The sequence below is a fragment of the Balearica regulorum genome, chromosome 1 (assembly GCF_011004875.1).
Source record: "Balearica regulorum gibbericeps isolate bBalReg1 chromosome 1, bBalReg1.pri, whole genome shotgun sequence".
Taxonomy (NCBI): domain Eukaryota; kingdom Metazoa; phylum Chordata; class Aves; order Gruiformes; family Gruidae; genus Balearica; species Balearica regulorum.
The window spans coordinates 181,047,268-181,069,941 of NC_046184.1; the positions used below are offsets into that span (position 1 = coordinate 181,047,268).

At 39.3% G+C, this 22,674-nt stretch overlaps 1 protein-coding gene across 2 annotated transcripts in view; it reads left to right on the forward strand.

Moving 5' to 3' along the window:
- DIAPH3 (diaphanous related formin 3) overlaps positions 1-22,674 on the forward strand; it is a 257,984-nt gene that overhangs the window by 30,149 nt on the left and 205,161 nt on the right. For both annotated transcript variants that reach the window (XM_075741732.1, XM_075741731.1), the window contains 6 exons: positions 565-669; positions 9,080-9,210; positions 16,923-16,997; positions 17,081-17,150; positions 18,387-18,523; positions 18,987-19,092. In XM_075741732.1, coding sequence (XP_075597847.1) covers positions 565-669; positions 9,080-9,210; positions 16,923-16,997; positions 17,081-17,150; positions 18,387-18,523; positions 18,987-19,092 — 624 coding nt within the window. The remainder of the gene's footprint in view (positions 1-564; positions 670-9,079; positions 9,211-16,922; positions 16,998-17,080; positions 17,151-18,386; positions 18,524-18,986; positions 19,093-22,674) is intronic.

Genomic DNA, 22,674 nt, shown 5'->3' on the forward strand with positions numbered 1-22,674 from the left:
GTGATAGGGATTTTGATAACAGTTGAAGTTGTTGATTTAAGGATCAAATCATCAAGAATTTGGGCCTTACCTATTGCGAAGGTGAATATTATTTTGTGAACTACTCTCACGACAAAGCAGATTTCGCTGTGCAGGATTAAGTATTTGGGAACTGAAGGACAGAATTACAGAACAAACAGATACATCACTAAAAGATCTTTCTAAGAGACTGGTTTGAATAAATTTATAATTGTTTTAGGAAGCATTAAATAATGCTTTTCTGTAGTTTAGTGTGTGTGAAACAGTAGGTGTTTGCTAAGAAAAGATTATGCTAGTAACAGTTGCAATGAACGTGTTTATCCTGGCATAGTTGACTTTTTTTTTAGTCTGAGTTGTTAGGGAAGACGGATAAAGATTTTTATGGTTTTGAGTAACATCTAACTTATGAAAAGCTGTTTATATAACAGCTTTCAGTTGCTCAAGTTCTTTTTTTTTTGTCTATTTTTTTTAAAATCAGTCTCTTGTAATTCAACAACTGTGTTGTTGGATGACATTTAAAACTTTTTTTTTCCCCTCCCATTGTAGGAAGATATGAATTTAAATGAAGACAAGAAGATGCCATTGAGAGAAAAGGATTTTAATACCAAAAAAGAAATGGTGATGCAATATATTAGCACTGCTTCAAAGTCTGTAAGTACCTGTGTACCAAAAATTACTTAATGTGTACATTATTTCCTATTGCAGAGAAACAGTGATGCATGCATGTTACATTCTTTTGACTAACTTTTGTTTCTTATAAACACAAACATTTTTAAAGGACACTATCTTATTATTTTACAAACTGCAATGAAATATATTCACTTGTACTTATATTCACTTCTGTACACAGAACAGCATTTCTTTTTGGTAAAGATATGGCTATTAGTGGAGATGGAAAGATTCTGCAGAAAACTTCTTGGAAAAGTTTCATGTGAACTTTTTTTCTTTTTTTAGCACTGTTTAAAAACAATTCCTTAACTGATTAGCCTTTTTCATACTTGACTTCAGTACAGAATTCAGTACAGAATTGCAATGCTATGTAATAGTTGATAATGAAAGTGTTGCACATGAACAGTGCTTGTTTTTTACTTATTGTGATAATTACTGATTGTTTTAGAGAAGTGCAAGAAGTTGTTTACTAGGCAGTTTAAGCATTAAGTTGATAAAGAAAAACTCTCTGGTTTTTGCAAAGTGGGGACTGACTCAAGTGCTAAATGCTGCAGTGCTAATATTGTCCTCAGACTTTTGATTGTTTTAGAATTCATATATTTGATTCTTTGACTCTCACTGCTCTATCCATGTAGCGATATCAGTAAAAATAGCCCATATGTAATTGTAACTAAATACTGAGAAAAGAAGATATTAAATATAGTAATTTATCTTATCGTGTAATTTAAATTATGTACCTTATTAGTGTATTGCTGTAGCACTTTTAAGAAGGTAGATGCCTAGTGCAGAACTGAACTGTCTGGAGGTTGTTTTATTCAAGAGGAGCTTGTCAAAGCTACTAGTCCTTCTATAGCATAAAAGTTCCTTAGTAGAAGATGAAGAGGTCTAGCCTGTTCTTCTTTCTTAGAGATATTTAATGGGAAATAAGGAAACATTAGGCTAGTAAATCTCACAACATTCTTGAAGTTTCTCAGCCCAAAACAGCATGTTGAGGTTTACATGTCACTGACACCCCTAACCTCCACACATTCTAAGATTTCAGTTGGTTGATCTAAAAAATAATGTGATAATAGGACATGGCTGGCTGTGTGGAGTTGCTGCATTCGCATTTGTTGCTGGAATCTTAGCATCACGATGATGAGGGTGTTAAGACTTGCAACAGAAAAATTTTTCATGTTAGCTTTTAACTTCCTGAAACATAATATTTGCAAAGAATTGAAGCTTATAGTGGGGTTGGTTTCATTGATCCTTCTTTGAGTGCCATTTGCAATATTTTTTTTTTTTCCTTTGGTTGTCGTTACACTTGCTTTTTGGCAATGGAGCTTCTTGCACTATGCCCAAAGCAGCCATACAAGGTACTCAGTTGAAAAGGAGAGATCTGTTTCCTCCTTCAAGGTAGTGATTAGTTCCCACACGCTGTTCTCTTCTCTAGGCTGAACAGCCTCAACTCTCTCAGCCTGTCTTCATAGGAGAGGTGCTCCAGCCTTCTGATCATCTTCGTGGCCCTCCTCTGGACTCACTCCAACAGCTCAATCTCTCCTGTACTGGGGCCCCCAGAGATGGAAGCAGTACTCCGGGTGGGGTCTCATGTGAGTGGAGTTAGAGGGGCAGGATCACCTCCCTCGACCTGCTGGTCACACTGCTTTTGATGCAGCCCAGGACACGGTTGGCTTTCTGGGCTGCAGGCACACACTGCCGGCTCATGTGGAGCTTTTCATCAGTCAATACCCCCAAGTCCTTCTCCTCGGGGCTGCTCTCCATCCATTCTTCACCCAGCCTGTAGCTGTGCTTGGGATTGCCCTGACCCACGTGCAGGACCTTGCACTTGGCCTTGATGAACTTCATGCGGTTCACACGGGCCCACCTCTCCAGCCTGTCAAGGTCCCTCTGGACAGCCTCCCTTCCCTCAGGTATGTTGATCACACTACATAACTTGCTGAGGGTGCACTTGATCCCGCTGTCCATGCCGCCGACAAAGACCTTAAACAGTGCCAGTCCCAGTACCGACCCCTGAGGAGCGCCACTCGTCACTGTTCTCCACTTGGACATCGAGCCATTGACCACAGCTCTCTGAGTGCGACCTTCCAGCCAGTTCCTTATCCACTGAGTGGTCCATCCATTGAATCCACGTCTCTCCAATTTAGACACAAGGATGTCATGCAGGACAGTGTCAAATGCTTTGCGCAAATCCAGGTAGATGACATCAGTTAGTCTTCCCTTATCTACCAACGCTGTAACCCCGTTGTTGAAGGAGACACCAAATTTGTCAGGCACGATTTGCCCTTAGTGAAGCCATGTTGGCTGTCACCAGTCACCTCCTTATTTCCCATGTGCCTGAGCATAGTCTCCAGGAGGATTTGCTCCACAGTCTTGCCAGGCAGAGAGATGAGACTGACTGGCCTCTAGTTCCCCAGGTCTTTCTTTTTTTCCCTTTTTAAAAATGGGGGTTATGTTTTCCCTTTTCCAGTCAGTGGGAACTTGACTGAACTACCACTTGACTGAACTCAAATATGATGGAGAGTGCCTTAGCAACTTCATCTGCCAGTTCCCTTGGGACCCATGAATGCACCTCATCAAGTCCCATGGACCTGTGCATCTTCATGTTCCTTAGATGATCTCGAATCTGATCTTCTACAGTGGACGGTTCTTCATTCTCAAAGTCCCTGCCTTTGCCTTCTGTGACTTGGGCGGTGTGGCTTGAGCACTTTCTGGTGAAGACTGAAGCAAAAACGTCATTGAGTACCTCAGCTTTCTCCATATCCCGGGTAACCAGGTCTCTTGTTTCCTTCCAGAGAGGGCCCACATATTCACTAGTCTTCCTTTTATCACTGACATACCTACCTGTAGAAGCTTGTCTTGTTGCCCTTGATGTCCTTGGCCAGATGTAATTCTGTCAGGGCCTTAGCTTTCCTAACTTGCTTGAATGGTTTCTCTGTATTCCTCCCAGGCTCCCTGCCCTTGCTTCCACCCTCTGTAGGCTTCCTTTTTTTTGTTTGGGTTTGTCCAGGAGCTCCTTGTTCATCCATGCAGGCCTCCGGGCGTTTTTGCCTGACTTCCTCTTTGTTGGGATGCAGCGCTCCAGAGCTTGGAGGAGGTGATCCTTGTATACTGGCCAGTTTTCATCGATACAGAGAGCCACACCCTCTCCTTGTCTCCCCTACCTGTCCTTCCTGCAGAGCCTGTATCCTTCCATTCCAACATTCGAGTCATAGGAGCCATCCCACCACATCTCCGTGATGCCAAGAAGTTCATAGCCCTGCAGGCATGCCCACGTCTCTAACTCCTCTTGTTTATTCCCCATGCTACTTGCGTTTGCATAAAGGCATGTCAGTTGGGCCCCTGATGAAGCTGACTTACTGGCTGGAGTGGTTGGAATTCCTTTGAGGTACTTCACCATCGTTTCCCTGTTGGTTCCTATTACCTCAGGAGCCCCTGGCTCATTTCTGCTAGTCTTCCAAGTGCGCTGCAGTGTAGCCAGCGCATTTGTGAGCAACAGGCTGAGGGCCCTCACTGGCACTCTGTCCCTCTAATCTTGGTATATCATCCTACAGCTTGTTGCAGGCAAGCCTGATATTATCCCCCTCCCCCTTCAAGCCTAGTTCAAAGCTCTGTCAATGAGCTCTGCAAGCTCCTGGGCAAAGACCCTCTTCCCCCTTTGAGAAAGATGAATCCCATCTGATGCCAGCAAGCCTGATGCTGTGTAGGCCATCCCATTATCAAAAACCACAAAACTGTGATGATGACACCAGCCATGGAGCCGTGTATTGATATATTTCCTCCAATGTCACTACCTGCAACTGGAGGGAGAGAGGAAAAAATAACCTGTTCACCAGATTCCCTCAGCAACCATTCCAAGGCCCTGAAGTCTCTTTTGATTGCTCTTGGACTACACGTTGTGCCTTCATCACCACCCACATGGAAAAGTAGTAGTGGGTAATAGTTGAGGGCTGTACCAGGCTAGGAAGTTTCTTAGTAATGTCCTTAACCCAGGCCCCAGGGAGGCAGCAGACTTCCCTAAAAGGAGGGTCTGTCCAGCATTTCAGACCCTCTGTACCCCTTAGAAGGGAGTCGCCTACAACTATAACCCTCCTTTTCTTCCTCGTGGAAGCAGCCGTGATAGGAGGAGACACTGATACTGACAGAGCACTGGAACAGGTTGCCCAGAGAGGTTGTGGAGTTGTCTTCTCTGGAGATATACTCAAAACCTGCCTGGACGTGATCCTGTGCAACCTGCTGTAGGTGATCCTGCTTTAGCAGAGGGGTTGGACTAGATGATCTCCAGAGGTCCCTTCCAACCCCTACCGTTCTGTGATTCTGTGAGGGGTGGGCCTTTCTGACCTTGGTGACACCTCTGGTGTAGATGGACCATCATCCACATTATCTGTTGACTGGCCTTCCTCATCCAGACCCTCATACCTGTTGTACAGAGGCACCTGGGGAGGGTGAGGTGGGCAAGGAGGAGGTTCGCCTGCTGCACTAAGTGTGGACTTGCCTCCATTCACTCCTTTCCTTTAAGCTACTGTCTTCAGCCTGGTGGGGGGAGGATACAGGATCCCCTTGATCTTGTGTTTTTTTTTTTTTTCTGGCGGCCGTTCCTGTTTCTGTTTCAGGGAGGGCAGAGCATGGTCTGTCTGGTCTGTCTCTTTCTCAGCCTCCCTGATGCTCCTTAACCTTTCTACTTTCCTCTCTTAGCTCTGCCACCAGGCTGAGCAGATTGTTCACCTGGTCACACCTCACACAGCTGTTCTCACTACTGCCAAAATCAATTTCCATGTTAGGGAGTTATACCCAAGTGGAAATAAAAGCAACATTGCTATAATGTTACTCTACCATAAGTTTTACTGTTCTGTATGTTGAACACACACAAACTGTTTTTTAAAGTGAGTTTTCTTCACAAGATTTTGTTTTTGTTGTGCAGTTTACTCCGTTGTAATGTTTTAACTGAATTAATTAATGCTGACTTCATACTGCATCTGCTCACAGACCAGTTGTTCTTCAGTTGAGCAATTAAATTTCTAGAGGCACTGATGCCTCAAGATATTTCCTGTTTCTCGGTTAACTCGAGCATTTTGAACTTAAGCAGCTTTTCCCATGCAGAAATATAGCTAATATAGTCAGTTTCACAATTGATACCTAATGCAGCTCTCATTTTATTTAAGGACTGGCAGATGTATCATATTCTTATTATGTTGCAGAACCTTTGTGTAATGACAAATAAGTGGCACTTGGTACTGTGGGTATGTTGTACAGACGTTCGCAGTTCATTGGCATCTTTTGCAAAATGTAACGTTCAGGTGGGGAACTGAGTCTGCAACGGGATGGCTGGTTACTGTCTGGATGTTGATTTGAGTCTCCATTGCTTGTGAGACTGTCTTCGGATATGTCAGATGAAACACCGAAATACCATTCTAGTGGATTCTTATAGTCTGGCTGGGCTCTTATCCCATGTGACCTTTCACACTGCACACATTGCTATTGTTTATGTTAAATTATTTTCAAAATATCTTCTAACCATCTTAACTGTATGGCCTGTCCATATGACTTTCTTATATGACTGTTTCTGCATCAAAAGCAAGCAATTTTACTAACTGCTTATAAGTATCTTAGTTATATACAGCTTGGTCAATTTTGCAGCAGGAGCTGCTGGGGGAAGTCACTGGAAATGACAGATTTTCCACACAGGATATTAATCCATATGCTTAGGCATACAAGTAGTGCTTATCAACTAGTCTATGCACAGCAGGAGCTGCCAGGAGAATTTCTGGGACTTTTTGAAATTTCCGACTAGAGATCTTCTGTAACTTTTAGTTAAATACTTTGTCGTGAAGGCTGCTAGGTATTAGTTTGGTCATCTTGTCTCTAGTCAGTCCCTTATCTCATCTATAGAGATACTAGCTGGCAAGATCCAGGATCACATGGGAATTGTATGTGCTGCACATGCATATAGGCATGGCTCTGATTATCTGTTAAACCACAGTTGTAACAATTTTCTCCTTATATCACAGCCATAACTCAAATTCCCCTGATTGTCTAGTCTTAAAATGTTTGGGAGTTATTGTGACAGGATGGATGTGCTCAGTATATAAGCTCTTGAACAACCATACAGAAACCTTTGTCACCAGTTAGCCTTATCCAGTGAATTTGTAGTGTTTTGGGCAGCTCACGGTATACTAGCTTTCATGTTTTATCAAGCCTGATATTTAGTTCTTAATGCTATATATGCTTTTTTTGTTTTGCTTAGGATCTTCTGCATTTGGCTTGGAGATTGTCTCCAGTTGTGTTTTTCATTCCTTTTTAGGTACAGCTGTGTCAAAGCTGTAGGGGGGGCTGAGCTTTCTTGCCTTATGGAAGTGCAAGCAAATACCATCTTGGTCAAGAGTGTAAATTGTTTATGGAATAAGTTTGCCAACTAGATGTTTTTTGAGGTGGAGCCCAGAACTGGACACAGTACTACAGATGTGTCTCACCACTGCTGAGCTGAGGGGAGGGAGCATCCCTTTAACCAGCTGGTGATGCACTTCCTTTTGGTCAACTTGTCATCAACCAGAACCCCCATTTTTTTACCTACAAACCTACTTTCCAGCTCGGTGGCCCCAACACGTGTCGGTGCATGGGATTATTCCTCCCCAGGCTCAGGATTTAGTGTTTCCTGTTCTGGACCTCCCTGCAATTCCTCTGCCCATTTCTGTTGTCTGTGGAGGTCCCTCTGAATGGCAACACAACAGTCTGGTTTGTCAGCCACTCTTCCTGGTTTTTAACTTCACCTCTCTGCTAGAAACTATTTCATCATCTACTTCAGGAGGAGAAAAGTTTATTTTTCAACACTTCCTGAGAATCTAACAAAGTGAGAAAACATCTTCTGTATGAAGCTCTGTATAATAACATAATGAGACTGCCTCACCATTTACAGTGGATAATTTCAAGTTGTTATTGCACTGCAAGTCTAATACTCTTCAACTCCTGACTTAAGCCACTAGATAAGCAAGTATTAGTTACTAACTCTCCTTAGTGCTACATGACAGAATAGTTGTGCTTCTGCTCTCAAAAAGAGTCTTTCCAGTGAATTGTCACATATAGGGTGTATACTCCATTGTATGCCTCTCTTTTTAAATTTAGATATTTTTGTAGAAATATATCTATACTTCTTCATGTCATAAATGGATATTAGATGGAATAGACTTAGTTTCCACCATCTACAAATTTTGTCTTTGCCCCTACTTAAAAAAAAAAAAAAAAAAAGACCCTTAAGAATAGGGTCAACGCCTTAGATTTGCCATTTTAATTGCAAATTGTAGAGCTTCGTTAGTTCAGTATAACCATTGCTTTGTTTAAAACAATGGATACTATATATCCTTGAGAAGAGTCATTAATATCTTGAATTTATTTTAAGCGACATTTGACACCACAGATACAATGATGAGTCACATTCAGTGTCTTTCAACCTATATTAGTTGGAACAGAAAATATTTTGTTTGCACAGAACTACTTTTGCAGTGTTGCATTTTGCATTCTATCTCCCTGTTCTCCATGTCCCCATTTGCTTCCCCACCTGCCAAAAAGAGCAAAACCCAGAAAGCAGGGCAAAGTCCAAACCCAAAGGTTGAGTAAGTGTCCTTATGTTACTGCATGTATAGTCATATGTGTGTTGCACTGGATTCTTACAGATGGCAAATACAACAAATGAGGAGCCGGGATTTATCTTTAGAACTTCAATGGTTTTAAAGAAGTCTTTTTCTTTTTCCTCTCTTTTCCCTCCTCTTTTTCTCTTTTCGTCTTTCTCTACGTTTTTCGTATTTTTAGTTCTTTTGCTTTAGCCCTTAAAGCCAAAGCTAGTCTATTTTTATAATCCCAGTTTCATTTATTCATCATCTGAAGAATCTTTAAGGGAAAAATGTTTTACAACATTATCTGCAAGAATTCAAGTTACTGAAATAACATCTTGGGTACTCTTCTGGTGCACTGGTTCTTCCCTCTGTATTCTCATATGACTGCAGTCACCCTTCTGGACATGTGCCCTGTGATCTCTTCAGAGCACCCCACAATTGGTTCTTTCCTTCTGTTGAGTATTGAAAATTAAGACTTTTCAGTGAATAAACAGTATCCATTCATTACATCAATTGTATTTCACTGAGTGTGCGTGATACATTTCTACATTTGATGCTTGCTGCTTTTGACTATTGATTATAAATTTGTTCATAAATTGACAAAAAATATAGTAAACATTTAGCATATATAATAGATGAACAACAAACAGTTACAAGTTTAGGACTAAATTGTGGGGTTTTTTTTTCCCCCTCTTTTTTCGAGGAACAGAAATGAAGGTTAGTCATTAATAATCTATCCAAGTCCTATATGTGTCAAATAAAAAATGAATGTATTTTCTGTATTTCAGGGAAGTCTCAAGAACAGACGGAAGATTTCACCCCAAGAGTTTATTCAGGAATTAAAATCTGGGTCAACAGATGAAAGACTAGTCACTTGCTTAGAATCTCTCCGTGTGTCCTTGACTAGTAATCCTGTCAGGTAACATCATTAACACATATTGCAAAGATTAATCATATTCTTATTTCTTAATGGATTAAAATTAATGGATCTGTAGATGTGCATGTTTCAAGGTTTTCCATTTAATGAATGTGCATGCATTAGTGAATGATTGTACCTTTTTTCTTCTTTTTTTTTTCATTGATTATGTATCTTATGTAGTTCTGTTTTTCAGTAGAGTTCACTGATCTGTACAAGATAATGCTAAGAGAATGCAGAACAACTGTAGTGCGGAACAGTTTGCTTTATTTTCTAGTGCTAAATTGTCAAAAGAGATTTTTTTAGTAGTATTTTTTAAATGTTCTCTTAACTCTTTAATCTTTTAACTTTGTGAGGATGCTCTGTAATGGGAGATAGACACCCTGGTGTAAGTTTGTTAGCCAGAAGATGTATGTATTTTTAATTGTTTGCACCTCCTTCTGTCCAGTGTGCTTTAGGCTTTCTTCCTTGCTGCCTTCTAGTAATTTTTGCTGTATCAATGGAGTTTATCTGTACAGAAAAGAGCATGTTAGTTTACCTGTGCTTTTTTAAAAAAAGGCTAACTCTTCAGGAATTCTAACTGTAACATTGATATCAATCTTTATGTTTAATTTTGATTTGATCCATGCAGCTTGATTTGTGGATGCTGGCTTTAAGTTTTTAAATTATCTTTTTTTTCTATTCTACTCTATTTACAACCTTTTGTTTTAGAGTTCCTATGGTTGAACATATGATTTTGGGAAACTGTTTTAGGTTTCATTCAAAATAATGGAAGTGAAATGTTGGGGATGCTTGTGATGGAATGTGATTAAAAAAGGATTAGACAACTTTCTGCATCTAGCTTGGCATGTTGTTGATGTGGTTCTTCTCAATGGGTGTTTCCTTCTTCTATTAATTTGTTTTTGAATTGGATTGTCTTACTTAGAATATGTAATGGTTCACATGGGAAGAAACATTCTGTATATTAACTTGAGTTCTTCTGATGAGGGGTTTTACGGAAGATATGCTTCCTCCATAAATGTGAAGCTACTTTTTGATACAGTATTGCTTCCCCTTCTTTATTTAAAAAAACCAACAAAACAAAACCAGCAACCCACAACCCCAGAGATTTTTTAAATTTACACTTATGTTGATTTAACAAAGAAAACTTTCCTTGTTATTATGTGTCTGGAAATAGAAGCACAAATGTATGACTACCTAAGTTGAGAGCAATCTCTCCTCTTTGTTCTTGGTATGACTAGATAGTTTCGTCTTTTTGTATGTGATCCTCTTTCCTGCCCCTTTCCCACACACCAAGAGAAAAGTTAATCCCTCTCACCCCCCCAAAAAAACCCCCCCAAACCATACCAAACCCCATGATCTTGGTGAGGTGTTAGTTCTGCCTGACAGCACCGTGCAATGTGATAGGACATGAAGGGCTGAGGAAGATGGAGAAATGGTATCAGAATAAGGAATGTGGAGGCCAGCTATGAGAGAAGGCCATTGGTCTATACTTGGGACATTTGATAAAGAATGCAAATTGAATTGGACTGTGATGTTCTAATGGAGCATCTGATCAGTACCAAAAGTCTGGTGATGAATATTATCTGGAAGAACAAAGTACAGAAACTTAAAAGTTTTACAGCAACTAAATATTACGAAATTTTGGACTAAGCAGGATTTCCACAAATGTTTCACTTTTGAGTAAGGAAAGGATTAGAAATCTGTAGATATGAGGGGAAAAAAGCAAGTGCTTTTTTTCATGGAGAAATGGAAAAATGAATTTCATTTTCATAAGCTTAGTGTATTTTATGTCAATCCTTCAAAGCATGCTAGAAGGGTATGAAGCAGTGTTGATATCGAAGTATTGCACTGATATTTTTGAGAGATTAGTTTCTTTAACTTATTGGTACAAGTAGTTCTAGATTGCAACTTTAACTTTGGTCAAATATAAACTATGGTAGGTAGAAAATTAGACAGTTGAATGTAAGTCCTAACTTGACTGTAATTTATTAAAATTTAACTTCAATTTGAAACTTTAGGCAGAGTGTAAGAGACAACATAAAAGAACTGTAATGCTTGGATTGGAGCGAAACTCATTATTAAGTTAATGAATGTGTGGCTTAAAAATAGGTCTGGATTTGAGAGGTTTGAATTAGAAGGAGAGTGACTGTGGCTTGCAAAAACACAAGAGAAGATGTATTTAAGTAGGCAGCAGTTTGATAAATCTCTACTACTTGTCCATGAATGCATTTTAGTCTACAAATCAAAAGAAGAATCACAACCAATAGAACGTATGGATTCTGAAACAGTCTTCTGATGTATTGAGTGGTGCTGAAAAAGACTGTTAAGATACACTTCACTAGACTTAAACAGAACATTTTAAAATAGCCTTAGTAAAAAACTAAGTTCTTCCATAGGGCTTATATACAATACCAGCAAAAATGTGACAGCCTCATACTGTTCTTCATACTAAAAAATTTGCAGAGTAAACATTTTTAAACCACATCCCCTTCTTTCTAATGAGTAAGGACAGTTGATATTCATTGGATGCAGGTATTGATGACCTTGATTTTCATATCTGCAGCCAGATCTTTGAGTAAGAACTTGCTTTGACATGTAAATACTGAACTCCAGTCCAGCTGCTATAAATCCATGGTTATTTTTAACTTCAGCTTCATATGATATGGACAATGAGAGATAACTGATAAAACTTTGGGATTTTATTTTTGTGCATGTATAATAACAAAGAATAAATTTATGCTTTTTTAACAGGATGAGAATTAAATTTAGATTGGATCTAGCCTGACAATCTTCACATTTGTGGGATGTGATCTTTCTGACAATATATAATTTAGAGTTTTTTGCTGTTTTTCCCATTACTATACTTTAATCAACTTAACTTTTTAATCTTGTTGACGTTTTATTTTCTAATGCAAGAAGTGGTTCTACAACATTGTTTTCAGTTAGTCATTTTTGTAAAATGTATTTTCAGTTCACAGAGGAAAAATCAAGTAATATAGAGTAGTTTGATCCTGGTACTTAAAAAATTGTATTGAAATCTATGGCTTACTGTAAAAAGTAGTATTTATTTTCCATCAGTATAAAAAGAAAGCTTCAAAAGGAAAATGTATCCACTGATCTTGGTCACTATTCTTCAGGTAAATAAATGGGGTGTTATACCTCACAGTTACCAACACAATTCATCAAAAGTGGTTCCGTGATCTAGTTGTACGTAGTATTACAGATAACTAATTATCTACAACTATTTCTTCTCCTTTTGTATAATAGTTGCAGCAGATTTAGGTCTTTTCATTAAGAGGATATTTTTAATAAATTTCAGTTAGGGACACTAATAGCTTGAAATTGTGTCAGACTGACAAAAAGCTGTTTGCTCTGGATACTGTAAGTAATCTTTGTTCTTTTGTGGAAGCAGAAAGGTCAGTAATAATGCAACAGTATTTTAGGCACTTGGTCATTCACAGCATCCTCAGCTGCTGGATGTAGGACAAAGTGGCTGCGCACAACTCTGTCTAATACAAAATGTGCTAAAAAATGTCTAGAAGGATCATCTTTAGGTCAGATATGGGCAGTTATACCAAAACCAATTGACAGTTATTTGCGTAACCTGTTTCAGAACGAAACACCCATTCAGGAAGGAGAAAATCTATTTTCATATATATTTACTTTTATGGGAAAAACATATAGAAGCATCTGATCCGGTTCTCTCTCCGTATGATTTTAAGTCCATTACAGTTCTGTATCTAGCAGATACAAAGAACGGTTTAATCCCATCCTATGATGCGATTGGAAGTATTATGTATTTCAAAAGAGTTATTGTGTCTCCCTTGGGTTATTTCTAACAGAATCGCTTGTTATTTGTCACTGGTAAGGTCCCACCATTACAGGAACCAATATTCTGGTTACTAGTCAAAAGTGGTGATAAATAAATTTTACCCAATGTGTACAAAGGCATGTAAATAGACAAAATGGAGAAAACAGTGGAGAGGCTATGATGCAAATAAAGTGAACGCTGTAATTATTTTACTAATTCTGGTCAGTGTCTTGATGTTGAATTTCTGATCTTGCAGAATGGATGCTTCCTTTTCACATAAGAGACTTTATTTTGTTAATACATGGTCCTGGTTTTCAGCTGGGATAGAGTTAATTTTCAAAAGAAGCTTGGAGGGGACACAGCCAGGATAGTTGACCTGAACTAGCCAAAGGGATATTTGCTATCATATGACATCATGCTCAGTATATAAGGGGGAAGGGGCTGGCTAGGGAAAAGGAGTCAGTGCTCAGCGACAGGCTGGGCATTGGGTTCCAGGTGGTGAGGAAATTTCATTGTGTATCACCTGTTTTGTATATTCTTTTATTAGTATTATTCTCATTATTTTCCTCTTCCTTTGCTGTCCTAGTAAACTGTCTTTATCCCAACCCATCAGTTTTACCCCCCCCCCCCCCCCCAATTCTCCTCCCTATCCCACAAGGGGGATGGGGATGAGTGAGTGAGCAGCTGCATGGTGCTCAGCTGCCAGTTGGGGCTAAACCATGACATACATGACAAGAGATTTCTTCAGCTTAAGCTTTTTTTAAACTAATAATTCAAAGAGTGCACAGAAAGTATTTGATGATGAAGATGATGAAAGTATTACATGTTCATCATGCTAAGTATATTTGTTCTAAATAGAGATGATTTCTAATCAGTTAATACATAAAAGCAATGTGCTAATTTAAAAGGGGAAAAAGTTTGGAAGAGATACCCATTCTGAAATAATTTTCTGTTTATTTGGCCAAGGACGATAATCATAGAATAATAAGAGATCCAAGGACTTGTCTTATGGTAGTACTATGGAAAGTTGACTAAAGGTGTCAGGAAATATTCCTGCCTCTTATGGAAAGAGAAGAGTATTCAAGTACTTGAAAATTCAGTTATGGGATGAATTTACATAACTTCACCCTTTATGAAAGGAATTTCGTGACGAAATAAACTCTACAGTCTCTTTGCTTGTATATGGATATTTGTTGCCTTTGCAGCCAACTTCTCCTTCCTCCAGTGGTATTTTTTTAGAAGTTTGAAGTTTAAAATATCTGTGCCTTACACAGATGATGAAGTTAAAGAGCAAAAGAATGTCATTAGGCTATGCAGGGAGAAAATTAGAAAGGCCAAAGCCCAGCTAGAACTTAATCTGACTACTGCAGTTAAAGATAATAAAAAATGGTTCTATAAATACATTAACAACAAAGGAGAGCTATGGAGAATCTCCATCCTTTATTGGATGTGGGGGGAAACATAGTGACAAAGGATGAGGAAAAGACTGAGGTACTTAATGCCTTCTTTGCCTCAGTCTTTAATGGTGAGACCAGTTGTTCTCTGGGTACCCAGCCCCTGAGCTGGAAGACAGGGACCGGAATGAAACCCCCATAATCCAAGAGGAAATGGTTAGCAACCTGCAGCGCCACTTGGACAGACACAGGCCTATAGGGCCAGATGGGATCCCCCTAAGGGTACTGAGGGAGCTGGCAGAAGTGCTCACCAAGCCATTTTCCATCATTTATCAAGTAGTCCTGGCTAAGCGGGGAGGTCCCAGTTGACTGGAGGGTAGCTGGTATGATGTTCATGTACTAGAAGGGCCAGAAGGAGGATCTGGGGAGCTAGAGGCCTATCAGTCTGACCTCAGTGCCAGGGAAGGTTATGGAGCAAATCATCTTGTATGTGCCATGTGATGGCACTCAGGACAACCAGGTGATCAGGCCCAGTCAGCGTGGGTTTATGAAAGGCAGGTCCAGCTTGATGAACTGATCTCCTCCTATGACGAGGTGACCCACTTAGTGGATGAGGGAGAGGCTGTGGATGTTGCCTACCTAAACTTTAGTAAAGCCTTTGACACAGTTTCCCACAGCGTTCTCCTGAAGAAACTGGCTGCCCATGGCTTGGAAGAATGTAGTCTTTGCTGGGTAAAAAACTGGCTGGATGGCTGGGCCCAAAGAGTTGTGGTGAGTGGAGTTACATCTGGTTGGTGGCCAGTCACAAGTGGTGTTCCCCAGGGCTCAGCAGTGGTGCCAGTTCTCTTTAATATCTTTATCAGTGATCTGGAAGAGGGGATCAAGTGCGCCCTCAATAAGTTTGCAGATGACACCAAGTTGTGTGGGAGTGTTGATCTGCTTGAGGGTAGGAAGGCTCTGCAGAGGGGTCTGGACAGGCTGGAGGGATGGGGCAAGGCCAACTGTATGAGGTTCAACAGGGCTCAGTACCATGTCCTGTACTTGGGTCACTGCAACCCCATGCAATGCTACAGGCTTGGGGAAGAGGGGCTGGAAAGCTGCCTGGCAGAAAAGGACCTGGGGGTGTTGGTCAACAGCTGTCTGAATAGGAGCCAGCAGTGTGCCCAGGTGGCCAAGAAGGCCAACAGCATCCTGGCTTGTATCAGCAATAGTGTGGCCAGCAGGACTAGGGAAGTGATTGTCCCCCATGTACTTGGCACTGGTGAGGCCACACCTCGAGTCCTGTGTTCAGTTTTGGGCCCCTCACTACAAGAAAGACATTGAGGTGCTGGAGCATGTCCAAAGAAGGGCAATGAAGCTGGTGAAGGGTCTAGAGCACAAGTCTTATGAGGAATGGCTGAGGGAACTGGGGTTGTTTAGCCTGGAGAAAAGGAGGCTGAGGAGAGACCTTATTGCTCTCTACAGCTACCTGAAAGGAGGTTGTAGCCAGGTGGGTGTTGGTCTCTTCTCCCAAGTAACAAGTGATAGGACAAGAGCAAATGTCCTCACGTTGCTCCAGGAGAGGTTTAGGAAAAAAGTCTTTGCTGAAAGGCTTGTCAAGCTGCCCGTGGAAGTGGTTGAGTCACTATCCCTGGAGGTACGTGTAGACGTGGTGCTTAGGGACATGGTTTAGTGGTGGACTTGGCAGTGCTAGGTTAATGGTTACGCTTGATGATCTTGAAGGTCTTTTCTAACCAAAATGATTCTATGACTCTATGAAAATATTCTTTCTGTTATGACTATGAATGATAGTGTTGTCCATCAACTTTAGGGTTAGGCAATTGATCAAACATCATAGTTTCAGCAAGACCAACAGCTATAATGAAGGGATTGGCTGCAGTACTGCTGTCAGTCACACAGTTACTTTTATTTGATATCAAGGGGTTTTGAGCAATAGTTAACAGGACTGTGAAGGAGCTGTCTCATTTAGAAAGAGGTGTCCAGGTTTAACCTCACCAAAAGATTTGCTTTGGCAATAGCTGAAACTTGAAATTTTTGTCGTGTGCACTTGGAGGTATTCCTATGGATTAATATCTCAAGCAGCCCCTTCTGCAATTCCTTTAGGCTTTTCCTTCTTTTTTTGCCATTTATGGTTGGATCCTGACCTTTTCAGGAGAGCCTAGAACAGTAGAAATTTGTTGGTTTTCTTCTCTTCCTTTGCAAGGGTTTTTCTATGACAGTTCTGTGCTAAAGAATGTGTAGTTGCTAATTTTTAAAATAAAATTACTAAATTTAATGACTATTTAAATTTTTTAATCTTTTTTAATTTAAGGTTATCTAATTGCGTCAATGAGTGAATGCGATCTTCTGTTGAGTAAAGAGTTAATTTTGGGTGATGATCCAGTTATGCTCCTTGTATTTATGCTGACAAATTTCATTCATTGTAATTAGTCTTTGAAATGTCTGGGTTTTTTTTTTAATGTGTGTTTTTTTGTTTGTTTTTTTTTTTTTTTTTTTTTTGTCCCTAGCTGGGTTGAGAACTTTGGCCGAGAAGGTCTGGGGCTGCTGTTGGATGTTTTGGAAAGATTGGTTGAGACAAAACAGTAAGGATGATTTACTATAAAATTGCCAGCTTTTCTTCATATATAAACAGTGTTTAATTACAGTAAATTTTTTATTTATTCAGCCAGGACAAAGTTGTGAAGAGGAGTCAGCATAAGGTTATACAGTGTTTGAGAGCCTTCATGAATAATAAGGTATGGGATTTTATTTGATCTGGAAATCTAAATTACTGTAGTTCAGTCAGATAATGTACATCAGTGGGTATAAGCCTGTGTAGTTTGGAGAAGTGGTATGTTGGTCAGCTGTGGTTTAAAGATATTTCTGCTGCCACTTCCTCTCTGCAGAAATATACGCAAAGAATAGTGTAAACTTTTGATGCTGATATATAGTCTTATTACAGAGTAAGTGACCTGTTTTGGACTTTTTTCTCATTTATCTTTTTTATTAAGTATTTGATGGACCTAAATTTCATTTCATAGAATGATAGAATGGTTTGGGTTGGAAGGGACTTAAAGATGATCTAGTTCCAACCCACTGTCATGGGCAGGGACACCCTCCACTAGATCAGGCTGCCCAAAGCCCCATCCAGCCTGGCCTTGAACATTTCCAGGGAGGGGCCATCCACTTCTCCTCTGGGCAATGTGTTTCAGTGCCTCGCCACCCTCATACAGAGGAATTTCTTCCTTAAATCTAATCTAAATCTACCCTTCTTTAGCTTAAGGTCATTGCCACTTCTCCTATCACTCCATGCCCTTGTAAACAGTCCCTCTCCAGATTTTTTGTAGGCCCCTTCAGGTACTGGAAGGCTGCTATAAGATCTCCTCACAGCCTTCTCCTCTCCAGGCTGAACAACCCCAACTCTCTCACCCTGTCTTCATAGGAGAGGTGCTCCAGCCCTCTGATCAGCTTCATGGCCCTCCTCTGGACCCACTCGAGCAGGTCCATGCCTTTCTTGTAATGGGCCCCCAGAGCTGGATGCAGTACTCCAGGTGGGGTCTCATGAGAGCAGAGTAGAGGGGCAGGATCACCTCCCTCGACCTGCTGGTCACACCTCTTTTGATGCAGCCCAGGACATGGTTGGCTTTCTGGGCTGCAAGCGCACACTGCTGGCTCATGTGGAGCTTCTTGTCCCCCAACACCCCTAAGTCCTCCTCGGCAGGGCTGTTCTCAATCCGTTCTCTGCCCAGCTTGTGGTTTTGCTGGGGATTGCGCCAACCCATGTGCAGGACCCTGCACTTGGCTTTGTTGAACATCATGTGGTTCACATGGGCCCACCTCTCAAGCCGTCAGCTGCATCCCTTCCCTCCAGCATGTTGACCACACAACACAGCATTTGAAATACGGGAACTGTTGCTGTCTTTTACTAGGTATTTGATACAGTCACTTGGATTCCCTCCAACTCTCCTTACAACTGTTTTTCTGTTGTTTAGTATGGATTGGAAAGAATTTTGGGAGAAGAGAGAAGCCTTTTGTTGCTGATCAAAGCAATTGATCCCAAGCAAACTAACATGATGACGGATATAGTTAAACTCCTTTCTGCAATGTGCATTGTTGGAGAAGAAAACATGTAAGTGCTGTGTTTAGCCAGAAATAGTTAGGTAATTTTACATTATACAAAATTATAGTTATACCTGAATGAAATGCTTAAATTTTAAATTTCATTTTAAAGTAATATCTGTACTAAATTGTCACTTTTCAGAATACCTTTGTCTAAGATTTTTATTATGGTCATATGAATAAGACTTTTCTTTTTGACATGTGGACATACTGGTTAGATGGAAGTAGTTATGTAGCCATTCTTTTGCTTAAATTTTTTTGGCATTACTTTACATTATCTTGACCATTGTAATCCAGTAAGTCTGTCTTTGGCTACAAAAGTCTCTAAAAGCAAGAAGTTGTGCTTAAACCTCCTGAACTTGTACACAAGAAATTGAGGCAGGTGAATACTTTGGCAGCATGGCTCTTCAGATAACAAATGAACAGCAAGGTTAAATATCTGTCCTAAGTGAAATATTTTTCCTTTCTTACAGCCTTGAAAAAATTTTGGAAGCTGTAACAGCAGCAGCAGAGGAAAGGAATGTTGATAGATTCTCTCCTATTGTAGAAGGTCTTCAGGATAACTCAGTTCAGCTGCAAGTAAGCAATTTTTTTTCATAAGCCTCTACAACAAGTAAAAATAAAATTACTTATTTTTCTGTATTGAACAAATCATTTCAATAAAAAGGGAGTGGGCTACTGTTTCATATAAGGGTCAAATTTTGGAATGTTGTTTATAATGTTATCTTTTAAACTGTATCATGGGAAGATTTGGTGTTGAGAAACACAAGGATGTTGTAGGTTAATTTGATTTCTATTCACCCAAATCTTGCAGACTTTAGGAGTTAAATTTATACTGCCTTTTAAAATAAAGCACGAGTCATATATTCAGATGAAAAATATTATCTCACTTCTGGTGATATTTGCTGAAACTTAAAGATTAATAATAGTAAAAAAACCAAGGTTTTAGGCAACTGCTTTTTGTAATTAATGTTTAAATCAGCAGGAAATCTGTCCCTCATGCTCACTTTATTATTTCATAAAATTGCAGCCAGAAAGTCTGAGGAAAGAAATCTTTCACCTTATTTTCAATTTGCTTCAGTTGGATATAGAGTTTATCACAGAAAGACACAGTGTTGTAGTGCATTTGAATGATCATTATAAATCATTGGGCTAAGAGTGTAAATATTAACTCATATTGATTTTTATGTAATTCAGTGTAACTGAACACTTCGTAATTGTCATTCTTTATGAATATTACAAAAATGGTAAAAGATGAATCTCAAGTTCGAAAGAAATTATTGTGTTATTCCATTGTCACCTTTTGTATTAAATAGTCCATGTGTGACAGTAAAGATTGCTGTTTGTTTCGTCTCTCACAGAAAAGCTAACCATAAAGGTTATCATTAGTTATCATTAGACTATCATTAGTAGTTGAATTATGCCAGTAACAACAGGATTCTCTTTTGAAAAAATGTCCTTCCTTTCTTACTCTTTCTAGCTTATAGTCATAAAAAGATTTGGATTGGAAGTGACCTTAAAGGTCATCTCGTTCCAACCCTCCTGCCATGGAGCGGCATCTTTCACTAGACCAGGCTGCTCAAAGCCCCATCCAGCCTGGCCTTGAACACTTCTGGGGTGGGGGGGGCCATCCACAACTTCTGAGGATATGATTGGCTCTCTGGGCTGTAAGCGCACATTTCTGGCTCATCTAATTTTTCATCTATGAATATCCTGAAATCCTTCTCTGAAGGGCTGTTCTCAATCCATCCATCACTCAGCCTACACTGATACTGGTGATTGCCCCGGCCAGATGCAGGATATTGCCCGTGGCCTTGTTGAACTTGTGGGCCCATGTGAACCTCATTTTCTCCAGCTTGTCAAGGTTCCTCTGGATAGCATCCCTTGATGCCCCCATCTTTGACTTCCTATTATGTGTTTTTTTGTCTCTTCATTCTAGAATAGAGCTTTTTACAGTTACAATTACATATTTGACTTTTTTTATTTGTAGTCTCTAAGTTGCTTTCTAACCCTTTTTAGTAATCTATATGTTAATTTGTTGTATAACTTGTTGAGTAAACAAACTGTATTTCTTTTTTACCCAGTATTGTGAAAAACCTACCAAAATATTTTGTTTTCTGAAGAGTATTCTGGAATACACAGTCTAAGAGTGCTAATCATATAAAAGATGGAGACAGAAAATTACTATCCAGCATAAAGTCCGTTAATCTGTTACTTTGCTTTGACAAAGAAATGGTTGCTTGCCTTTTGTTTTGTTTGTTTGTTTTATGTGGTAGGTATCACCCTGTTCTCTGTCCTGAGCAAGAGATCTGATAGCAAGATTAATTTTTTTATTTTCTTTAAATCTTCCTATTATAGCCATAGTGGGGTCAGTTACTGATAGGAGTACTGTGATAGGAGAAATTCAGCTTTTAATTATTGCTCAGTTTTCTGTCAGTATGAATACATGGTGTAATTTGCCAGGCAGGGTGATAACTGAGGGAAGGATGATCCTTTAATTTGAACCTTTTTTTTAATCTTGTAATTGTTTGTTTATCTCAGTATGCATTTATTACAGTGAATTCAAATGTTTTGAATGAAAACTAAATTTATGGATTCTGTAGTTCCTTCCTTTGCTTCGACCTTAAAGATTTCGAAATGCCTGTAATGCATATTGCACTCCATTACTAATGATGATAGTCAAAGTTGCTTAGTAACCTCAGTCAGTCAACTTCAGGGTCAAGAAGTGTCTACCCCCCCAGCACTAACTTTTATTGGCTGGAAATGTAGGATATTTTGTTTGTTCTTATATTTCATTTGTTGTTTGTTTTTAAAAGTGTATCGAGTTGATACTGGTTTCCTATAGAAGAGGTTGATTCTGGCTTAGTGCAGTAAGATTTGTCTTTTTTCCTTCCCCCTGCCCGCCCCCCGCCCCCCCCCCCCCCCCCCCCCCCCATTTGTCTGTTTTGTTCATGTATTGAAAATAGTAGTAATTGCCTTTAAGGGTCAAAAAGGAGACCTTATATTGGCAAGGCTGGAGTGATGCTGGAAAGGGGCTGTAAGGAGAACTGTAGAATAACAAATTTTTTCTTCGAGCAGTAGCTGGGAGGCTTTGTGTAAGGCTCAGCCTACAGTTAAGATTAGCAGGGAGAGGGAGAAAAAGGCTTTGAGCTCCAGTTGTAGTGGGACTGGAAAGGGATCGCAGAAGGAAAGTATAGACTGCAAGACAACAAATTTCCTGTTTTCCAAGGCTTTTGTGTCTGCATTTTCCATATTAGACATAGATTTCTTGTAGTAGCAGATCCTTACCTTAGGTATTTTTGCAAGAATCATTGCAATCCTCAGTTATAAATTTAAATATATGATCTCATATATTTCTATTCTCCTCTGGGGTCTCTGTTTCATTTAGATTTCAAGATGAATGATGTTTGGTTAACAAGTTCCTATTCAATATGATTTTTTTTGCTCCATATTTTGGTATCCTTGAGTCAGTATGAATTTGGGCCAGGCGTGCAAGCTTGGGCATGTAAGACTTTCAGGACAATATAACATTTGGCTTACTTCATCTGGGGCTTTTTTTGTTTGTATGTTTTCTAGTCCTTCTTGGTTTGCTTGTTTTACTTGCTTGGTTTATTTTGATATTGGGTCATGATATAAGTAAAAAATTTTGTTCTTATTTCATCAACCTGAAAAGCAAAAATATGAAAAGTTTGATGATTTTGTTATGCTTATTTCTATTTTTTATTATAATCAGTAAGGTATAAATGTATAGATAATATATATTAAGAAAATCTTATTCATAAATATAATAAGTCAAATAGTAATAATAAAAAAAAGTCCAAATGCAGAAATTACTTTCAATATTGAATAATGGTAGTTCAGTGTCTCTCTGTATTGTTTAAGCAGGTTTCTTCTTTCTTTGGCTTGAAAATGGATATAAATAAAAATTTAAAAAATATTTTTATTAGAGAGAAATGCTTTAGATAATGGAAATAATATTTTCCAATTTCAGAATATTATATCTAACTTAAGAGAACTTAAAAGCTTCTATTCTCTATAGAGCATATAAGGGTTTGAGAACTTCTAGGTCCATCACAGCACTTATGAGATGCCTAAAATTTAATAGTGTGAAGAGCAGCACTTCTCTGACTATTGTTTACTATCTTACAGGGATTCAGAATC